This window comes from Cavia porcellus, unplaced genomic scaffold (assembly GCF_034190915.1).
Source record: "Cavia porcellus strain 051 isolate PalLab524CR breed Dunkin Hartley unplaced genomic scaffold, mCavPor4.1 scaffold_23, whole genome shotgun sequence".
Lineage (NCBI taxonomy): Eukaryota > Metazoa > Chordata > Mammalia > Rodentia > Caviidae > Cavia > Cavia porcellus.
The window spans coordinates 9,444,504-9,464,101 of record NW_026947506.1 but is presented as its reverse complement, the minus strand read 5'-3'; the positions used below and the strand labels follow the sequence as shown (position 1 = coordinate 9,464,101).

The following is a 19,598-nucleotide window of genomic DNA, read 5'->3' as shown; positions in this document are numbered from 1 at the left end:
AGTGATTAAAAATTGTCAGCAATTCCTAGGTGCATTCTGATACATAAGAGGTGTCAAAGTTGGAATTTCTACAGCTAAAGCAAAGGAATGACCCTAAAAACTTGTTAAACCAGAGTTCTGGAAAGAAGAACAGGGAAAGGCATGAATGATAGTTCACATCACAGTCAGAAACTATTTTTGAAGTTGAAGGAGCTGCAAGGGGAACATTGAAGTAACTGTAGTGGCACAGAAGGCGTCGTAGGGGCAGTGATCACTCTACAGCACTTCGGTCTAATGTTCTCCATGTGCTGTGGGGTCTACGCATGGTTCCCTGCTCTTTTCAGGTGCATATATCTAAATTCTAGGTATGATTTCAGGATTTATGCCTGAGTGTTGACTGTGCAGAAGGAACAGAAAAGAGTTGCCCATAGCTGTAAGGGTACATCACAGATTTTTTTTCTCTACCGTTGAACTTTCCCTGTAAGCTCTGATATAACCGAGGGGCACTTTAGGGTACCCCATGTCTACAAAGCCCATAGACTCACACCCAGCCACTGTCCTCTGTCAGCCAGCCCCAGAGCACCTGCGTCCTGAGCTCCTCCCTGCTCATGCACCTCTACAGCGCAGGAAGGGGGCTCACTGACCTTTGGCATACACCTGGCTCATCAGACCCATGGGAAGGTCAGTATCTGCCCCCATGGAACACATAAATTAATTTCATAAAAATGGGCAAAGCTTCCTGAGGGCTGCTTTGACCTCCTTGTTTCTCAAAGTATAGATAATGGGGTTCAGAGTGGGGCTCAACACAGTGTACAGCACCCCAGCCAGCTTGCTCTTCTCCGCATCGTAGCTGGACACAGGGCTGATGTAGGCATAGAAGACAGCAGTGTAGTACATGCACACCACGGTGAGGTGGGAAGAGCAGGTGGAGAAGGCTTTCTGCTTCCCCTCTGAAGTTCGCATTTTCAGGATGCTGGAGATGATGAACCCGTAGGACACGATGGTCATAAGGAAGTTCAGGACACCATAGAAGGCATCCGCCAGGACGATCATGATGCTGTTCACATAGGTGGAGCTGCAGGAGAGGAGCAGCAGAGGGGGCACCTCACAGAAGAAGTGGGTGATGATATTAGGGCCACAGAAATCCAGGCGTAGCATCAGCCCTGTGTGTATGGCTGTGTTGAAGGCGCAGAGCGTCCACACGCCTGTGGCCAGCAGGCTGCAGAATGCCTTGCTCATCATGGCGCCATAATGCAGGGGGTGGCAGATGGCAGCATAGCGGTCATAAGCCATGACTGTGAGGAGCAGCAGCTCCGAGGATGCGGCCCATGTGAGGAAGTAGAGCTGGGCCATGCAGCCCCCATAGGAGATGGTGCTCTGCTCTGACCTCAGGCCCTGCAGGGCCTTGGGCATGATGGACGAGGTACAGATGATGTCCATAGTGGCCAGGTTGAACAAGAAGAAGTACATAGGGGTGTGCAGCCCAGGGTTGAGGGAAATGGCCAGGATGATGAGGACGTTGCCAGTGAGGGCCACGGTGTAGAGGGAGAGAAAGCAGGCGAATAGGAGCACCTGGTACTCTGGGTGCTCTGAGAAGCCCTGCAGGATAAACTCGGTCACCAGTGTCTGGTTACTCATCATCTTTGGGCCAATCTCTGTTTCTGGAACCATTCACATGTCATCTCCACATGATTTCAGGGGAACAGAGCAAAGTGAGTCCCTCAAAACCCTACTGTAGGGGCTGGGGGTTTAGCTCAGCGGCGTAAGCGCCTGCCTTACAAGCAGGCAGTCGTGAGTTCGATCCCTGGTACTGATAAAAACGAAAAAGACCAAAAAAAAAAAAAAAAACCCCACTGCCATTCTTCCCTCAGCCCATCAATGTGGCAAACATGATATCATGCAGATGCACCAGAATGCACAAATTAAGGCAAAGGTGCCAGTGTCAGAGAAGCGAGCAGTATGAACTTGTAGCTCCTGAAGGTAAACACAAGTAGCCAGTGAGGCTCAGGGAGCTTCATTCAACTCCAGCCAAAGAAATGAAGATCACATCTGTGACCACTGCTCATCATCCACCACTGCTCAGAGCCAGGACAGGGACACGGTGGTGGCCAAGCGGGCACAAAGACGTGGGGCTTTTAAAGTGAGCTCCTTGATGTAGAACTTTGGATATTTATCCTAGTTTCTGGAAACATCCTATGGAAAAATTTAAAATATCTTCAAATTGTCAGAGTCACATCATTTATGACCGAAAATTGAAAAGTAATCTATATTCTCAACAGTGAGATTCTAAAACATTTGTCTCAAAAAATATTCACAGCTATTATTAGGTTTAGACAAAATGATCAAATATCACCTACCAATCGAGTTACATAGCCTTTGCAAGGCAGAGCTTCGAACAAGAGCACAGAACCGCTGTGATATGGAACAGCAGGTCAATTGCACACAGTGGACTCAGTGCTCCAGGCCCCTTATGTCTTCCCACAGCAAGGACCAAGCAGTGCCACTGTGGTGGTGAGTGAGGTGACCCCACCACACCTTAGCTGCCTTCACTTCATCCGTGACAGGAAGACTCTACAGTCACTGTTGCTCAGGCTGAGTCTGGCATCTGGAGAAGTGGGTGCCACTTCACTCACCTCCACACAGCAGGTGACTCCTCTGTCCCCATGGATGCCTGGGTGGCACAGGAACAGAGCTGCTTTGTCCCTGCGTACAGCTCAGGCTTTTTCATTTCCCGTAACACCCTCAAGACTTCAGGTCTCTGATGCATAGGGCACCATGCTCTACACCACAGCCCAGAGTTCAGACACCTTTGAGTCCCCTGCCTCAGCTATCCCCTGAGGAGACAGCCACTTGGTTCCCAATACTTGTAGGTCATCAGTGGCCAACTCTGTCACATACAGGTTTCTAAGGATGCTGTGAGGCAGGAAATCTTCTCCCATCTCTCCTGACAGCCACAGGAAAACCTATGCTACCTCACTGCATAGGTAGGGGAAAAACTTCTGCTACCTTACTGCAGGGAGAGGGGTTTGAACGATGCTGCACCTAGGAGCATTTCCATAGGCCTGTCCACACTCAGGGAGAAATGACCCCAGAGTAATTAGCCACTGGTTGTGGTTCCAGACAGCAGGGCAGTCTCCCTATCACTGGCCAGAACTTCAGAACACAGAGACCTCTTCCACTAGAATTGCTTTGCTTCAGTCGAACCCAAGAAAGCATTTCTTCTTCTGGAACTAACAAAGGCTTTGTTCTTCTGGGCTTCCCCAGGCATTGGCTTTAACTCATCACACAGAACAAGATTACTACCAAGGACAGGAAAGGATGGGAAGGGAAGGAACACGGTCCCAGCTAACAGTGGCCAAGCTAAAACCACACTCCATTGAGGCAACACAGAGGGTCACCCCCTGCCAGCTGACCCCATATTTAAACAGAGGCTGTTGTCCACACTTATCAACCCCTCGGGCGCTCAACCTCCCCAGAAAATAAAAATAGATCATAGATGATTTCCAATAGTTTAGAGAAACAATAGGCACCTTCAAAATTCCTGAAATTAAAAAGCACTTTTCACTGAAATTTTCCTAAAGATAGATTGAATTTCTCATGAAATACAATTTACTGTTTATCAAATTTAATTTAGTCCCAATGCATTGTTCCTAATTTCCCACATGGAAAACTGTTGCTGTTTGAAGGTACTTAATTAATACAAGAGAACAGGACTAGTCCTGCTATTTTTATGTCTAAAGGGATTCACGATTTTCACATGCATCATACCGTCAATACCACGCCCTCCTGTTACATGTGAATGCAAATATTCCTATTTGAAACATATTTCAAGAACAGAAACCTAAAAATCAGAATATGCTAAAATTTCAAACATTCCGCTGTAAGCCCGAAAGCCAGTTTGAAGATGACTTTGTCCAAACTTGCTATTAGGAAAGCAAAGTTCTTCCAAAAGATCCACTTTTAGTGACAAAGCTCACATGGGGTTCCTGGGTTCAAGGCTCCACACAGAATTCTTCGCTGTGTAGTTTGTCATTTGCTTCCCTAAACCCAACTCCATCAAATGTTATTAAAGAAAAGAAGCAGGAGTCAGAAGCTGATAGCATTGTTTTTCAGGTTTAGAAGGCAATACAGTTTGGCACCCCATCTCCTCTACAGTTTTATCTCCTCTATAGTTTTACCTACCTATGAAACAGTAGTAACAGAAGGGAGAAAGAATCAAATATTATTTCTCTAGGCTCTCTGAAGCAATCCAGCAAATTTGAGCTCTTCCTGCTCTCTGATAGAAGAAGGCCACCCCAGATCACACATCGTCACCTTGAGGAAGTCACTGCATCTCTGCGGGACCCACGGGTGCTACCCGTGGCCTTCCTCTCTGTCTATTATGTGTGAGACTGGGAACTCAGTGGCAGAGAGGTATTATGTGGTCTGCACCAAGACCACTCTCGATGGATGAAGCTGTCTTTCCCCTATTTAGCAAGCTGATCTGGCCAAGTATTTTTTACTCATTTAGTAAAATGTGTCCTAACCTGTGGGAGACACCTGGGAGAGAAAGAGCCATTATTCTAAGTGGACCCTGAAGGGGCAATTAAGGGAAGGTGCTCTTCGAATAAGGCAAGGTCCTCTTCAATTAAGGCAAGGTCCTCTTCGCTGGGGACTTGGCTGTAAGGGGTGTTTTACAAAGGCCAGCTGACTTCACTCCAAATGTGCAGAGACAGAGAAAGCCCCATGGGGCTCATGGTTCCTGCACTGTGTCCCTGTGCACAGAGGCTGGGGCAGTGCCACCGAGGCTCACGTGCTCAGAACAATGTGCCCACCCCTGGGACAGGGGAGGCGATGGCTCCTCACCAGCCTTCAGTGTCCTTCACCTCTGCCCTGCTGCTGTCCCCATGATTGCTTCCTGTGCAAAGTGCTAGCAACATGGTGTGAAAAGAGAAAAAAATAGTGAATTAATGTTACGTAAGTGTACATAACAATGTTACGTATTTTGTCATAAGAAAGGACCTTTATATCAGGGAAAACTACCTTTGAAAGATGAAATCTATGGACAGGTAACATGAATTGAGATAATTTCTTAGTGACAAACGCATCCTAAAAGAAATGCTACTCGACTTCTTCAGGCTGAAAGCCAGTGACATCAATAATGTGAATGTACCTCAACAAACAGTGAGTGCTGCACAGGTAATTCTGTGGGTGATTCCAAAAGAACATACTTGCATTTTTTGGTCCACGTAACTAACTTAATAAGTATTTTCATACAACAAGTAGTAGCCAATTATATTGCTGGAGCTTTAGTATACAGATTGTAGCATGTTTTACATAAGAGCCAAAAGGAGTAAATGGGAGTGAAGTTGTACAGAAAGGGAACTCACATCTGCAGAAGAAATCAAGACAACAAGAGACGATATGCGAGAAACTTAAAATAACAAATTCTATAGGTATATTTTTCTCTCAATCTTTTTAAGTTAAAAGATATTTAAATGAATAGGTAATAATTTTGACAATCTATTGTCAGATTTTGTATATGTGTAACAGTAATAGGACCAAAAAAGAGAGAGAAAAGGAATAGACTTGTATTGGATATTATTTTGTACCTCAGCAGTATTAAGTTATAATAAACCTCATGTAAATTCTGATACACCTAGTGCAGCAGCTAAGAAAATATCAAGCAAAAGCAACCTGGCCTAAAGAATTTAAATGTTAAAAATTATCCACCCAATGCAAAGAAAAATAGTAAAGGAAAAACAAAAACATGAGAAGCAAGAAGTATGTTTCCATTTTCTAACATCCTCTTCAATCTCTGTTTTCAGAGCACTCTGGTTTTCATCATAGGAGCCTTCTACTTTCTTGGTTAGGGTGATTCCTAGGTATTTAATTTTTTAAAAAACTTTTGTGAATGGGATTTTTCCCCCAGTATCGTTTCCAATGGCTCATTGCTGGTGTAGAGAAATAGTGTTGATTTGTGTGTGCTGATGTGTAACTAACTTGATACTTTGCTGACCCTTAGGCTGAGTCTTCTCTGGAGCTTGTTCCATGTCAAGCATCACGTTGTGTGTGATAAAGATACTCTGATTTCTTTTCCTGCACATATTTATTTGTTTTTCTTGCTTGACATCTCTGGCTGAAGTTTTGAACACTATACTGAACTGGAATGGTAAGAATGCAAAATGCTATCTAGTTACTGATTTTAGAGGAAGTAATTTCATGTTTTCCCCCATTGAACTCAATACGGACAGTGGTTTTGTCATAAATGACTTTTAACAGATTGAGATAAGGTCCTTCTGTGCCTGTTTCCATCAGAGTTTTTACTGCAAGTGTCTGTGGGATTTTGTCAGAAGTTTTCCCTATCCCTACTTAGATGATCATGGGTTTTGTCCCTGTTCCTGCTTATGTGATGAATTAAATTTGCTGGTTTATGTGTGCTAAACTATCTTCCCATCTCTGAGATAATGTTGGCTTAGTCATGATGTAGGATCTTTTTAATGATTTGTTGCATTCTGCTTGCAAGTATCTTGTCAAGGATTTTCAAAACAAGATTCTTTAAGAAGATTGGTCTGTAGTTTTCTTTTTTCTGTTAGACCCTTTTTCAGTTTTGGAATGAGGGAAATGCTACCTTCCAGAAATGAATTCAACAGTGCTTCTCTCTTTCAAGTTTATGGAAGAATTTGAACAGTCCTGGTGCTAGATCTTCCCCGAAGTTCTGGTAGAGCATCCAATGGGCCCTGGACTTTTCATTGTTGGTTGAATTTTTATTACTGCTTCTATTTCATTACCTCGTTGGTCTAGTCAGAATTTTTATATCCTCGTGGTAGAATTTTGGTAATTCATAAAGGTGGGGAAAGTTCTCCATTTATTCTAGGTTCTATAATTTATTGGGATATAAGCTTTCAAAATAGGTTCTTATAATCCTCTGGATTTTGGTAGTGTTTGTTGTGATTTCATCTTTTTATGTGTAATTCTGTTAGCTTGGCTATCTTTTCTGTTTATCTTTTCAAAGAACCAAGTTTTAGATTCACTGATCTTTTGTACTACTTTGTGCCTCAATTCATTAAACTCCACCCTGAGCTTTACAATTTCTTATTTCACTACTTTCAGATTTGGACTGTTCTTGTTTTTCTTGGACCTTGAGATATATCACGAGATTTTTAGGATCGCTCTATACTCTCTTCTCCGGTATTCACAGCTGCAAGCTTCCCGCTTAGAACTGTTCACTGAACTGACACTTTAAATCTGCAAACTGTATGGCATACTAACTATACAGTTCCTTAAAACTATGAAAAAGGAAGTGTTATCTACTTCAAGGAAGGGACTGAGTTGGCTTGATCTGCTTAGAGGTAGAAGAAGTAAGTAACTAGGAAACTGTTTTTGTAACAGTGATATAGAAGCTGAACTAGAGCAGAGTCAGAGGAGACAGGATGTAGCTACATTTGGAAGATGATCACATGGTGGCAACGTTTTTATGTAACAAGCAGTCTGTGTTCTGTATGGTAAGTTTAGCCCCTGTTTCATAACAGGCAGCAAAAGTCTCAGAATGTCCCTGCAACAATTTCAGGTCCCTATCCTAAGAAACACTTTCATTGTTTCACGCACAAACTATGTACAGAATTATTTATTAGTGAAAACAACCTAAATATCCAATACTGGACTAATTGAGGCAATGGTAGTGTATCTATATACTTAAACATTCTGCAGTTAAAATATATTAAGTGAAGTTAAATAACATATGTTGTGAAAACGTTATGTTGTGATGTTAAGGAAAATGGAAATATGACACGAAATTGCAAATAGAATATACTCTTAATGGTGTAAAATGTCTGCAAAACATATTGCTTTTTCTATGTTATGTTTTTTGCTTGTGTCAAACCTGTATATTCTACATTTTCCAAATTGATATCTCAAACCTTTGTTAAAAATACTACTGTATGGTATTTGTTTTTAATTTGTGGACTTGAAGGGCAACTCCATTGATACACAGCACCAGTGTCCAAGTTCCCTGAAGCAGGGAGCCCTGGCAGAACTGGACAGCAGGCAGCCCTGCACCCCATGATTCTTCCCCGCGCCCCTGCTGCCCCCCTTCACGGGCCCAGCCCTCCCCACCTGCAGCTCCAGGACCTCAGTGGCCCCTCTGGGCCCGCACTGGCGTCCTGCTGAGCTCTGCCTCTCCCTGTGAAGGTGGGAGGCTCCCTGAATTGGGTCCCTTGCCTTGGCCTCTGCCTGTGCCCTGTTGGCCGGAGCTGGTGACCCCCACGCCCCAGACTTAAGCGCCACTGCGCAGTGAATCTCAGGGCTCCCGCCCAGACAAGGTGACTAGCCCAGAATCCGGAGCTCAGGGCCACCAGCGCTGCTGCCCACCCGGGCGCCCGGTCCCAGGGTGGGGAGCCGTGGCCCGCGTGGGTCCCCCACGCAGAGGAACCCGACCAGACTGGAACCCTAATTCCCACACCAAGCCTCCCCGTCCCTGCCCTGCCCGCCGCCCCGAAGCTGGTGGCGGAGACTGGGCAGCCCAGGTGGGGTGGGATGGGGACCCCTGCAGGAGCTCCCGAGTCCCTCCCACCCTCTCCTAAGCCCCGGGGACTCGCCCTGCTCAAAGGCCCCGCGAGGCAGCGATCCCGGCTGGTACGCCATGGGCCCCAGCGGAACTGGCCGGAGCGGCTGAGGCTGAGGCAAGGCAGATGCAGGGCAGAAGGGAAGAACAGACGAACTGCGGGAAGCCAGGGCGGATCCTCAGGGCTGAGACCTGGGGGGAGTCGGCGTGGAGACGGGGGCGTGGCCAAGACCCCCCGGGTGGGCGGAGTCTGGGTTTGTGGGCTTGGTTTTGTGTGGGCGGGGCTTGAGCCGGAGTTTGTGCGGGACCTGGGTCTAGACGAGGTGGTGCTAGTACCAGGGGGCGAGGTGGGGGCGGGGCCTAGAGAGGCCGGGTGGGCGGGGCAGGGGCAGGGGAGGGGCTCTGGAGGCAGGGCATCTGTCAGTGGCCAGCTGGACTGACAGGCGGCCCGGCCCCAGCCCGCGGGATCTGAGGACGCACTCGGACCTGGGCGCTGAGCTCCCCCAGCCGGCGCCCCACCATGCCGTCCTACACGGTGACCGTGGCCACCGGCAGCCAGTGGTTCGCCGGCACCGACGACTACATCTACCTGAGCCTCATCGGCTCTGCGGGCTGCAGCGAGAAGCACCTGCTGGACAAGGCCTTCTACAATGACTTCGAGCGCGGCGCGGTGAGCCTGGCGCGGGCCTGCGCGGGCGGGCAGGCGGGGACCTGCAAAGGGGACCTTGCAGAAGGGGGACTTGCAGAAGAGAACCTGCAGACTACATGCGACCTGCGGGCAGAGTAGCGGATGCGGGGCAGAAAGGAAGAGTGGGTGGACTGCAGGACGGCGGGACAGAGGACAGGTGGCAGGAACTGGATCTGGTGACTGGGGAGGGGCGGAGCGCCAGCGTGCACCACCGCCGTCTATGCAGCCGGTGGCTCCTCCGTTGCGAGGACCCCGTGCGGGACCAGCTGGGGGGAGGAGGCGCAAAGTCCCGGGCCCGTGACACTGAGAGCGCGAGGGCAGTGCTACACAGGGTCGCGCCCCGCTGCACCGCACTCCGGCTTGTGCACTGTTGCCCTCAGCCCCTTCCCGGGCCTCAGGTTTCCCATTGCAGGATCAGTGATTGTCTTCAGTCTTGTCTGGTACCAAAGGCAAGAGGGAGCGTTGTTCCCTCCCCTCTGGGGCTGGAGTGGCTGAGGTCTTTTGTGCGTAGGACAAGCCCCAGGACTCCAAAGGGAGGGAATAGCAAACCGAGGCTGAGCGGGCCTGGGGGTGGGATGGAAGCTGCAGCCCTTAGCCACTCTCAGCAGAAGGCACTCGGAGAAGCAGAGGAGGGCGAGGGCCTCCCTCACTGCCCCCCAGGAGAGACCCGAGCCAGGCATGGAGAGCCAGGGTAGCCCAGGTTCTTGCACGTCCGGGCTAGGGAGGTGGGGGCTGGGGCTGCTTCAGTAACTGTTCCTGACCCCGAGAGCACAGGTCCCAGCCCGCGGGCTTTCTCCAGAGCGTGAGCCAGCGCTGTGCTCAGCATCTCTCCCTGCGCCTGGTGCACGGGAAGTGTTCAGGAACGGAGCAGGTGGATGCTGGGGGAACATAGGTGCTCGGTGCTCGGAGAATATGTTTCCTTCCTCCTACCCAGCTTCTGAATCGGACTCCAAGGAGACATACTTTACCAGCTGTCTTTTACTATGCAGTTTATTATTAGTCAACCCCTATGAAATTGCTTAGAATTCACTATTTGTGACCAATGCAACTGGCAGTTTTGTGTTTTAGCTGATTATTTCTTGGATAAAATCTATGAAGTGTGTCTTAGGTCTGCAGAGCCTGTGGTAAGGACGTAATAGTCTACTGCTGTAGATTCCAGCCTCCCAGGGGATTTGATCTCACCTGGAAGCCTGAAGCCCTGCCTACCCTGACCTAGACCATAGCCAGGTTCAGAGGGCTGCTCACCTGGCTTGCGTCTCCTTGGGGAAGCATAGCCATGACACTGCGTCGCTTGAATTCCCAACCAGAGAGCTGGCACAGAAGACCACAATGCGCTAGAGAACATGTGACTGTTTGGGAGGATGATACCGTCAGATGTCACCAAATGGATACCTTCATTATGTCCACTTTTTCATGGCTTTCACAGTACCTGGGGAGAGGAGAAAGAGGACAGGGGACTTCCCCTTTCTAAGAGGAGCCCTTCGGGCCCTATTCTCTTGCACACACCATAAAGCTCTAGAGGTACAGGCCATCAGTGTGCAGCCAGCAGACCCCAGGAGTCCTCCAGGAGGCAAGGAGGGACAGGGGTGGCTATCATGGGTCACTGGATGAAAAGTGACCTCTGTTCTATGGGATTCTCCTCTCTCTGTCCCCCCACCCTGAGGAGTCATTTAAATGATGTTGACATTAAACCCCTCATCAAGATCCGAGAAGCAAATTCCCGGAGAGATTTGCATGTCACATTTCCCTTGGGCTGAATCAGGAGGGGCTCCCATGCCATAAAGGTGGAGGGCAGTCAGGGGTGAAAGGCCTTAGAAAAATGAGCTTTTGAGAAAGTTCCTGTTGATGCAAGTCACCCCACACTGCTCTTGCACAGTTGAGCTACTTCCTCTTCTCTGGACAGTGTGCTTGTGGACAAGAGGTCCTCTTGGGCCGAGGTAAGAGCGGTCAGGAGGAAGCCTAGCAAAGAGATAAGGCTTTGCTTCCTGCCTGGGGGAATGTTGCAGTCACTTCCACGAAGCACAGCAGCAAAAACACCACGAAGGTGATTTCCACAGGCTAAGTTCATCTTTCTAGGCTGCAGGTGATCAGTGCCCCCCTCCCCCACTGCACAGTGTGGTCCAACAATGGACACAACTGGTTTTCTCCTTTTTCTTCTTCTTCTTCTTCTCCTCCTCCTCCTCCTCCTCCTTTTTCTTCTTCTTCTTCTTCTTCTTCTTCTTCTTCTTCTTCTTCTTCTTCTTCTTCTTCTTCTTCTTTTTCTCCTCCTCCTCCTCCTCCCTTTCCTCCTCCTCTTCCTCCTCCTCATCCTCACCCTCCTCATCCTCCTCCTCCTTCTTCATAATAAACTGAGGCACAAATCCTTGGTCATTCTCATGTGGCCCTACATGGTGACTCAGGTCAGGGACGGGAAGAAATCCTTTGCAGTGGTTCTTCTTGTAGGCAATGGTTCCCTCATTTAGGAGGACCCTGGTCCCACTCACGATCGCCTCTTCCCAGAAGCTGCCTGACTCCAGGCACATTTGACAGGTTGCATTGTTGCTTAATTCTGTCTGTGTAAAATGGTCCAAGTCAGATGGGATGAAAAATGACCTCTGTTCTATGGGATTCTCCTCTCTCTGTTAGGGGGAAAGGGATAGATATGTAATATATAGTTCTTGGACATATTCAAGAAATCTGAGTTAGTTTTATGATGATAATGCTTCTTCCATATATCCAGCGAATACTCTTCTTATATTCATGAAGAGTAAATTCTAGAACATCTTCTCCAGATGAAAAATGTGTGTGGAGAGCAAACACTTTTTCCTCATGATCCTCAGGCTTGCTCTGTGTCCCTGTCCCACCTGGTCCCCACACCTGGTCCCCTTTCCTGAGTGCATATCTCCCCGCTTTGTCCTCCAGCCTCCCTGCTTGCCCCCTCTCTGCTCTGTCTGCCTCCAGCTCTGTTCCACATGGTCCCTCCCACCAATAATTCTCCCCAGCCACTGCCCTCTCCCCCTGCCCCGGGGCTCCCCGCCATGCCCCGGCTCTTCTGTCTGCCCCTCAGTCACCCTATCTCACATTTGCCCTCCTGGATAGGTGGTCCAGGCCCTTGCTGCATGGACACCTCCTTCCCTACCCAACCCCGGGCAGAGACGACCCAGGTATGAACAAATGCCCTTCCTTAGCATGCCCTAGAAAGGTCAGGTAGAAAAGAGTGGACCAATGCTTTGCTGACATGTAGTCACACACCACACAACCACAGGTGGCACTGTGACAGTGGCCCTTTAGGGTGACAGTGCAGCAGAGGCCTGCCTGTGTTGCTGTTGTGCCTGATCGGAATGCTTAGATCCGTGAGGCCCCAGGGCGGCAGGTGGCCACACTATCTAGGCTCCCTCAGTGCTTGCTAAGGTGTTCTCACAGTGGCAACCTCACCTCACCATATTGCTGTCCCTCAGCTGCCACTTGTGACTGAATCTGAGAGTTCCAGCTCCACAGTCCAGCAGAGTTGAAAGCAGCAAGTGTGGTGACACTGCCCTTTCTGATCCAAGGTGGTGATGTGGACATCTCAAGTGTCTCTGGCATCTCACTCACCACAGCACCACCCCCGGCCCCAGGACATCTGTGCAGAGCCTTCCTGCTCCAGAGGTGCCCTGCAACTGCAATGTCCCCTCAACACCTCCTTTCTGGCCTCTGTCCCTGACTCCCTCACCCTGAACTTGACCAATCCCCAAAAATGGTCTCAACCTCCTTGAGTCGCAAGCGGCCTCATAGTGTCCTCTCTCACACTTCGTCCAGGGTCTAACTGGGCCCCAAGCCAGGTCTTCTGACCCCAGCCCAGTGCCTCTCTGAAGACGTAGCTGTAAGGACCATGCAGGACCTAACGCAGGTACCAGTTCTAGTCACAGGGGTGTGATTGATTGCTCTTGGGACCCACAGCTACCCCTCCTCTCTGGGCCTCAATTTCTGTCTGCAAAATGGGTTGAGTCCCAATGTGGACTGTGCCCTCTGTGTCACATCCTTCATGCAGAATTGTCAATGACAAAGCACACATGTGTGGCATCACCCCAGAGAGGAGGCAGAGGCCCACACCCCGGTGGCCCCCACATCTTCCTGCGGCTGCTGTCTGACCTGAGTCTTCCTAAGGTTTCCTAAATTGGGTCCTAGCTGTCCCCCTGCAGGCCGGAGCTGGATCAGACACACCAGCCCACAGCCTGATACCACACCTAGGTGACATCTGTGGCAGACAGGGGCTCTGAAGATCCAGCAACTTCACTTAGGGGGTGCTGCAGGAGGCCTGGGGTCCCTATTTTCTTTTGGCCATACTGCGGAGGGCTGAGGGGGAACCCTGATATCCCCTCTGTTATAGAAGCAACTCAGTCTTTCCTCATCAGCCACAGCCCTCCTCCCCAGCCATACAGCTGCCCCCTTTGCCTTTCCTCAAGAGAGGCCCCCTCAGGCCCTCCTGCACCTGTTGGTTTGAAAAGTGCTCAGCCCTGGCCTTCCCTCAGTGCAGACCCCCCTCCCAGGGTCCCCAGGAAAGCCACTTCCCCTGCAGTGGCGCTCTGGCTCTTGAATCCTGACCACATGCTGACTTCCCCCAGCCCAGCCCCCTGGAGGGCAGCCCCTGCTGTGCCCACACAGGAACTCCCAGCAGGCTCTGAGTGAGGGCACAGGGCCAGCGTTCCCTCCACTCGGGCCCCTGGCTGCTCTGTGCACGGGGATGACTGCACATGGAGGCAGCAGCCTCCCTCTGTGCCCAGGGAGACCCCGTGCTGTGAGGAGTGAGGACCACATAGCCGGGGCCACCCAGACATCCAGCCACTTCAATTTCCCACTAGTCCTGCCAGCCAGGTGTTTTTTCCTTTGAAAGAGGAAGAAACAGCCCCAAAGGGTGAAGCACCTGGCCCAGGCCCAGTCATCACTTTGGAGATGGGATGGGAACTCGGAGCCCAGACCCCAGGACTAACTTGTGCCCCTGGCCACCCTTCCCTCCATTCCTCCTTGGGCTGAGGTCTCCGCTGATCCATTGTTGCCTGGGACCCTCCTGTCCCCACTCTGCTCTTTGGACCAGCCCCAAGCACCTGGCTATCCTGTGGGTTCTGGCCTAACCCCCATTCCACTTCGCCCCAACCCCAGAAGTAGCCCCAGGACACAGGACAGCCCTTCCTCTCCTGGCCCCTGACTCATGGCCCAGTGCTCTGGGCCTGTGGGTTCCTCTTTGGACTGTACCTACAGGGCCCAGCTCAATGTGCTATCTATGTTACCTCTCTGGTGGCTCCTGTTCTTTTAGCAGACAAAGGCCCTTCTCAGAGATTACAATGAAATCTGAACCATCCCTGCAGTGACAGAGATTTCCATACTCAAGGAAAGACCAGCACCTGACATCCCAGAACCAGCCTGGCTCCTCTGTCCTCAGGGACTGTACCTAACTGAGGCCCCAAGCCCATACCACAGGCTAGGGGAGGAAGCTTCTGCTTTCGACCATGGTGTCTGGCCTGGGCCATGGCCACCACATGCCAGCTATTTTTTGTGTTCAGAGCCCAGATGAAGAATCCCCAGCTTCCCAGTTCCTTTGGGAAGCCACCTACAGTTCTCCTAGCAGCTGAGAGGGAGAGAGAGGGTTGGGGAGAGTGAATTACATGAGAATAAACACCCCTGCCCACTCCCCCCCAAGAGTTCTGAGTTCTGCATCCAGGAAAAAAAGCCAGGGAAACCTGGCCTGGGAAAGGCCAGGCCCTGAACCTGCTGGTCACTGAGGCCAGAGCAGTGCCTGAGCCCCACCTGTCTCCTATCAGCCCCAGGCTGCTGTACACCAGCCATGCAGAAGCTGGGGCACTGATGTCAAGTTCACCAGTACCTTGGGGGTAGGGTCCATGAGTCCGCCAGGCCCAGGGAGCCCAGAAACTCAGACTTAGGTGGAAGCATCACCCATAGCCCAGGGTGCCACCTTCCAATGGCAAAGTGGCCTCAACCTTCCAGGAGATGGGTCTGTCTGTCCTTGTCAGACATGTATGGTTGTAACTATTTGGCCCTCTGACATGAGAAAGACAAAAGGAGAGAAAATGGAAAGAAAGAAAAAAGAAAAGAAGAAAAGAAAAGCACACAGGAGGGCTGCCAAGCAGACTCAAGCACCCTCTGAAGGGCACAAAGGAAAAACACGGACCTCATTTGGAATTGGCAGAAGCAGAGTTAAAGGGGTGGGAAGACTGATGTAGTGACAGCTGATTGGGGGAGCATTGGTATATACAAAATGTGGGAGATTCAATTTTCAGGTTTGCGAGAAGAGCATGGAGGTCCGTCCTAAAGGGAGGCACTGTCCAATGCCTTGTTAACTTGCACATGGGAAAAAAACCTGTCATTTCCATCTTTTGGTTATTAAGGGATGATGTGTCTCCCTCTAGCTACTTCCTCCCGAACAGGAGTGTCGCGGTAGGGGCCATGATGTAACTTGAAATGATGAGCAGCTTCCACGTAAAGGCTAGTCCCAGGGGTTTCATCATGACTACAAGTTTTCTAGTGGTGAAAGCCTGTATCCTGGAGTGGATAAAGCTCCAGAGGAGTTTAAAAAACAGGAGAGAAATAGTTGTGATCAGAAGACCTATGGTAGGTATTACTATAGGTGCCCATGAATCTAAGGAGGGCCACCAGGAGGATCATGAGGTTGTTTTATACCCCTTGAGTCTTTTTGTGTGTGTTTGCTGCCAACTCTCAGAGCCTGTCAGTTTGGCCCTTGACTATATCTGACTGGTTTATAAAGAAACAACATTTAACATTATTTTTGAACCATGAGAAACTCTTAAGTCATGAGAAATAAATGGCAGTATGTGTATAAATTTACGCAATCTATTATAGCATCATTTTAACCAGCTGGTAACTCAGGTGGAAGCATGCTTTTAAATATATAATCCATATTAAATTTTGAACAAATGATCCAAAAATAGAAAGGGAAAAATTATTGAGGTCAAATTTAAAAAGCAGCTGTTCCTGGATATGACAAACACAAAAACATATATAGACAATCTATATAGATTGGACATAGAACACAAATAGCTTAACAGCAAACACCTTACATAATCAGAGTGCAATCAAATATATTTGGCCAAATTGAATTATAACAACTTTTATAGTTTTTACATTTGTAAATATAAATAGGTTAGTGAAAACCTTTTGTAGGTTCAGCAACAGAAATTTCTTGAAATAAGAATCAACAGAATAAAACCTTTTATACCTGTGAAATTAAAGACAGTTATTGAAGCAAAGACAGCTATTAGGAAGTCATAGGAATTAATCACTAATTGAAGTTCTTTGACATAATTACATGGGTTGGCAGTGAAGGGCACTACGGCTGTGAGATATGGGAAAGGGTGGAGAGGAAGAAAGGATGTGAACATGGACCAAGTCTTTAGTGCCTGTCATCGTGCAGACAGGAAGGAGAGGTTGGGGTGAGTGACTTTGTGAACGAGGTTGGGGTGGAGATAGTGGCAGTGATGCGAGACCAGAAGATGGTGGCAAGCAGGAGGGGGCGCAGGAGAGCAGAGGCAGGGAGGAGGGAGATCAGGTATGATGGGCAGGTGGGAAAATGCAACAGTGGAGTGGAGGAGGAGCAGGAAGGAGAAGGGGAGATGGGGTGGGGAGCAGAAGAGCAGGAAGCCTCTGCAGGACATGGAGTGGGGTTGGTGGTATGGACCAGGGCAGAAGAGCTTGGGCTGTCCCACACACCTGAAGGAGGGAGGGATGCGCCATGAAAACAAAAGAGGCCTGGGCATATGGATCTCAGACCAATTGCTTTTACAGTAGCGGAAAGTGTAGTGCCCTCTGGTGACTCTCGGTGGTTAATGCAGGCTGGCCCCGTGGTTTGCCAGTAAGTGAGCCAACAGGAAAATGCTGACTCGCACTCTCTAAAGGAGTTGTCACTCCAGTGGGGAACACATGCGCGAGAGAGAACGAGAGCCCCACACCCTGGCCCAGCAGTCGTCACAGACGGGATGGGAGGGTAACCTCGGAAGGCGAGGTCCATTAGGACAGGGCACTGCAGTTTACAAGACAGGAACTCCGAAGCCTGAGTTGGCTCACCTGCATGTACCTGCGATGACTGAAGCAGCTGGGGGTGGATGGAGGCCAGTAACAGCAACAGCAGAGGTGGAGAGAAGAGGAAGAGAGGAGGAAAGGCCCATGGGGTTGAGGTGGGTTCCTGAACAACAATATAGGAATCCAAATTGATAAATTTGAAATTTAATTAACTGAGCCCAGGACCACTCATATACAGACCCCCCTCCCCTTTCAGGGTCCAAATAAGTGGTCCCAAACTGGAAAGTTGCAGAGTTTTTAAAAGAGACAATCACAAAAGACATCCCGTTGGAAACAATTTAGCTCGAATCTTTCGTTAATTTTCAGTTGACACTTGTATGTTGCTTCTTTTGTTGAGCAGGTTAATTTTTCTCCTGTGGGTACAGATCATTCTAATTTTCTCATGGGTGGGACTTATACCCTGAGTAATTTTCCATTTTTCTGAATACAGGGCTCAAGATGACATCAGTTATACCAAACTAATTCAGGGGAAAGGGACTCGATCCAGGGGGAATCCCCAGAAGTCACCCAATCGTCCCCACTCAAGTCAGGGTTTGGTCCTCCAATGCAGGAGAGACAAAAAGAGAGAACAAAGAAAGAAAAGAGGCCCTTATTGCGGGCATGGGAGAGTTGCCAAAGAAATGCAAGTACCCTCTGAAAGGCACAAAGGAAAAACACGGGCTTTTTTTGGAATTGACAGCGGCAGGGTTAAAGGGGTGGGCAGAATGATGGATTGACAGCCGCCTGGGGGAGCGCTGGCGCATGCGCAATAAGTGGGAGGTTCAACTTCCGGGTTTGAGGGAAACCAGTGCAGAAGGGAGGCGCTGTTCCAGCACCATTTTGACCTGCACGTGGGAGAAACCCGCCAGTAGCTTGGGGGCAGGCCAGCTGCCTGTCTCTGAGCCTCCACTTCTCCTCTCCCCTTGGCCCTGTTAAGATCTGGAGAGCTGAAGAAGACCCTGGCCTCCCCAGCCAGAGCCTCGGGAGGCCAGACAGTCCCAGATCACCAGTGACCATCTATCTACACAGGCCTGGGGCTCTCTGTCGCCCCCTGCAGCACAGTATTGCTGTGGCAGGTACCCGGTGAACGTCAAAGCCAAATGAACTGAGTTCATTGCGAGCAAGACTTGTTAAGAATCTTGGCTGCAATTCTATTAGAAATAGCGGGAGGCATTATGGTAACCATTGTTGATCACCTTGTATTATGTTTTTATATTATCTATTATGTCCACCCTTTTGACTTGACCGATTCTGTTCTGTTATGTCACATTTGGTTTTACTCTCTTCCAAAAAAGCAACAAGAACCGTGGGAGCAATGAAACCCAAAATGTGTAATAGTCACTGTACAAAAGAGAGGAAAAGAAAGTGCTCTAAACTATATAACTGCATGTATATTTAAATGTATAAGATAGAAAATGATATCACAGAGTTTTATTGGATCATTGAACAGAACTGTTTGCAGTATCATTGTTGGAATGTCCACTCTACAAGCTTTAATTATGTGACTTGAACAATTATTTCTAAGATGGCAATATGGAATCCATTAACTAGTGATTTCCTACTGTGCATTTTTTTATTCTGTAAATCTGTATAACTTGTACCCCTTCACTGTTTTTTTTTTCTTTCTTTTCTTTTCTCCTTAAATAAAAATTAAAAAAAAAAAAAAAAAAGAATCTTGGCTGAAGGTCTGTGATCCGCAGAGATGTCTGTGAACCGAGGAATAAATTTTAAAAGCGTGGCACATATATAGGCACACAGTGAGATACCAGTCAGCTGTTAAAAAAAAATATATGGAATCCTGTCTTTTGTGGCAACATGAATAAGCCTGGGGTGAAGTAAACCAAGCACAGACAGACAAGTACCATGTGTTCTCGCTTATGTGTGAGGCTAAACAGTGGGTTCCCTAGAAGTGTGAGGAATCCGGGTCACAGCAGGCTAGGAAGGGAGCATGGTGGGGGACTGGGGTGGCTGAATGAGAACCAAAGTGCAGAGGGAAGCGATGAGTTCTGATGTTCTGCTCGGTGACTTTTCTTAGTAAATTACTGTGTTTTCACAGTATCTAACAGAGTATTTCGAATGTTTATAAGAAAAATAAATGTTTGAGGGAATGGAAGTGTAATTACCTGGTTTGATCATTGTATGTTGCACACGTGGAAATATCACCCCCATACTTCATTTACGTGCAGTGACTCTGGATCAGTCATTTTTTAAAAAAATCTTGACTAAATGAACCATGGAGGAGGTAAAACTTTACCATTGCCCGTAAAATTTTGGCTGGCCCTGAGAACTGAGTTGACTGAAGACAATTAGCAGAAAGCATACAGATTTATTCAGTACAAG

General features: G+C 48.7%; 2 protein-coding genes across 2 annotated transcripts in view; one reads left to right on the top strand and one right to left on the bottom strand.

Annotated features, from left to right (window-relative positions):
• Positions 1-696: 696 nt before the first annotated feature.
• Positions 697-1,817, bottom strand: LOC100717810 (olfactory receptor 13A1). Its single transcript, XM_003466049.2, has one exon. It carries the CDS (start codon positions 1,648-1,650, stop codon positions 697-699), a length of 954 nt encoding a protein of 317 aa, XP_003466097.1. The 5' UTR covers positions 1,651-1,817.
• Positions 1,818-8,936: 7,119 nt separating this feature from the next.
• Alox5 (arachidonate 5-lipoxygenase) overlaps positions 8,937-19,598 on the top strand; it is a 45,093-nt gene continuing 34,431 nt past the window's right edge. Inside the window, exon 1 of the mRNA XM_003466050.5 lies at positions 8,937-9,191. Coding sequence (XP_003466098.1) covers positions 9,042-9,191 — 150 coding nt within the window. The 5' untranslated portion in view covers positions 8,937-9,041. The remainder of the gene's footprint in view (positions 9,192-19,598) is intronic.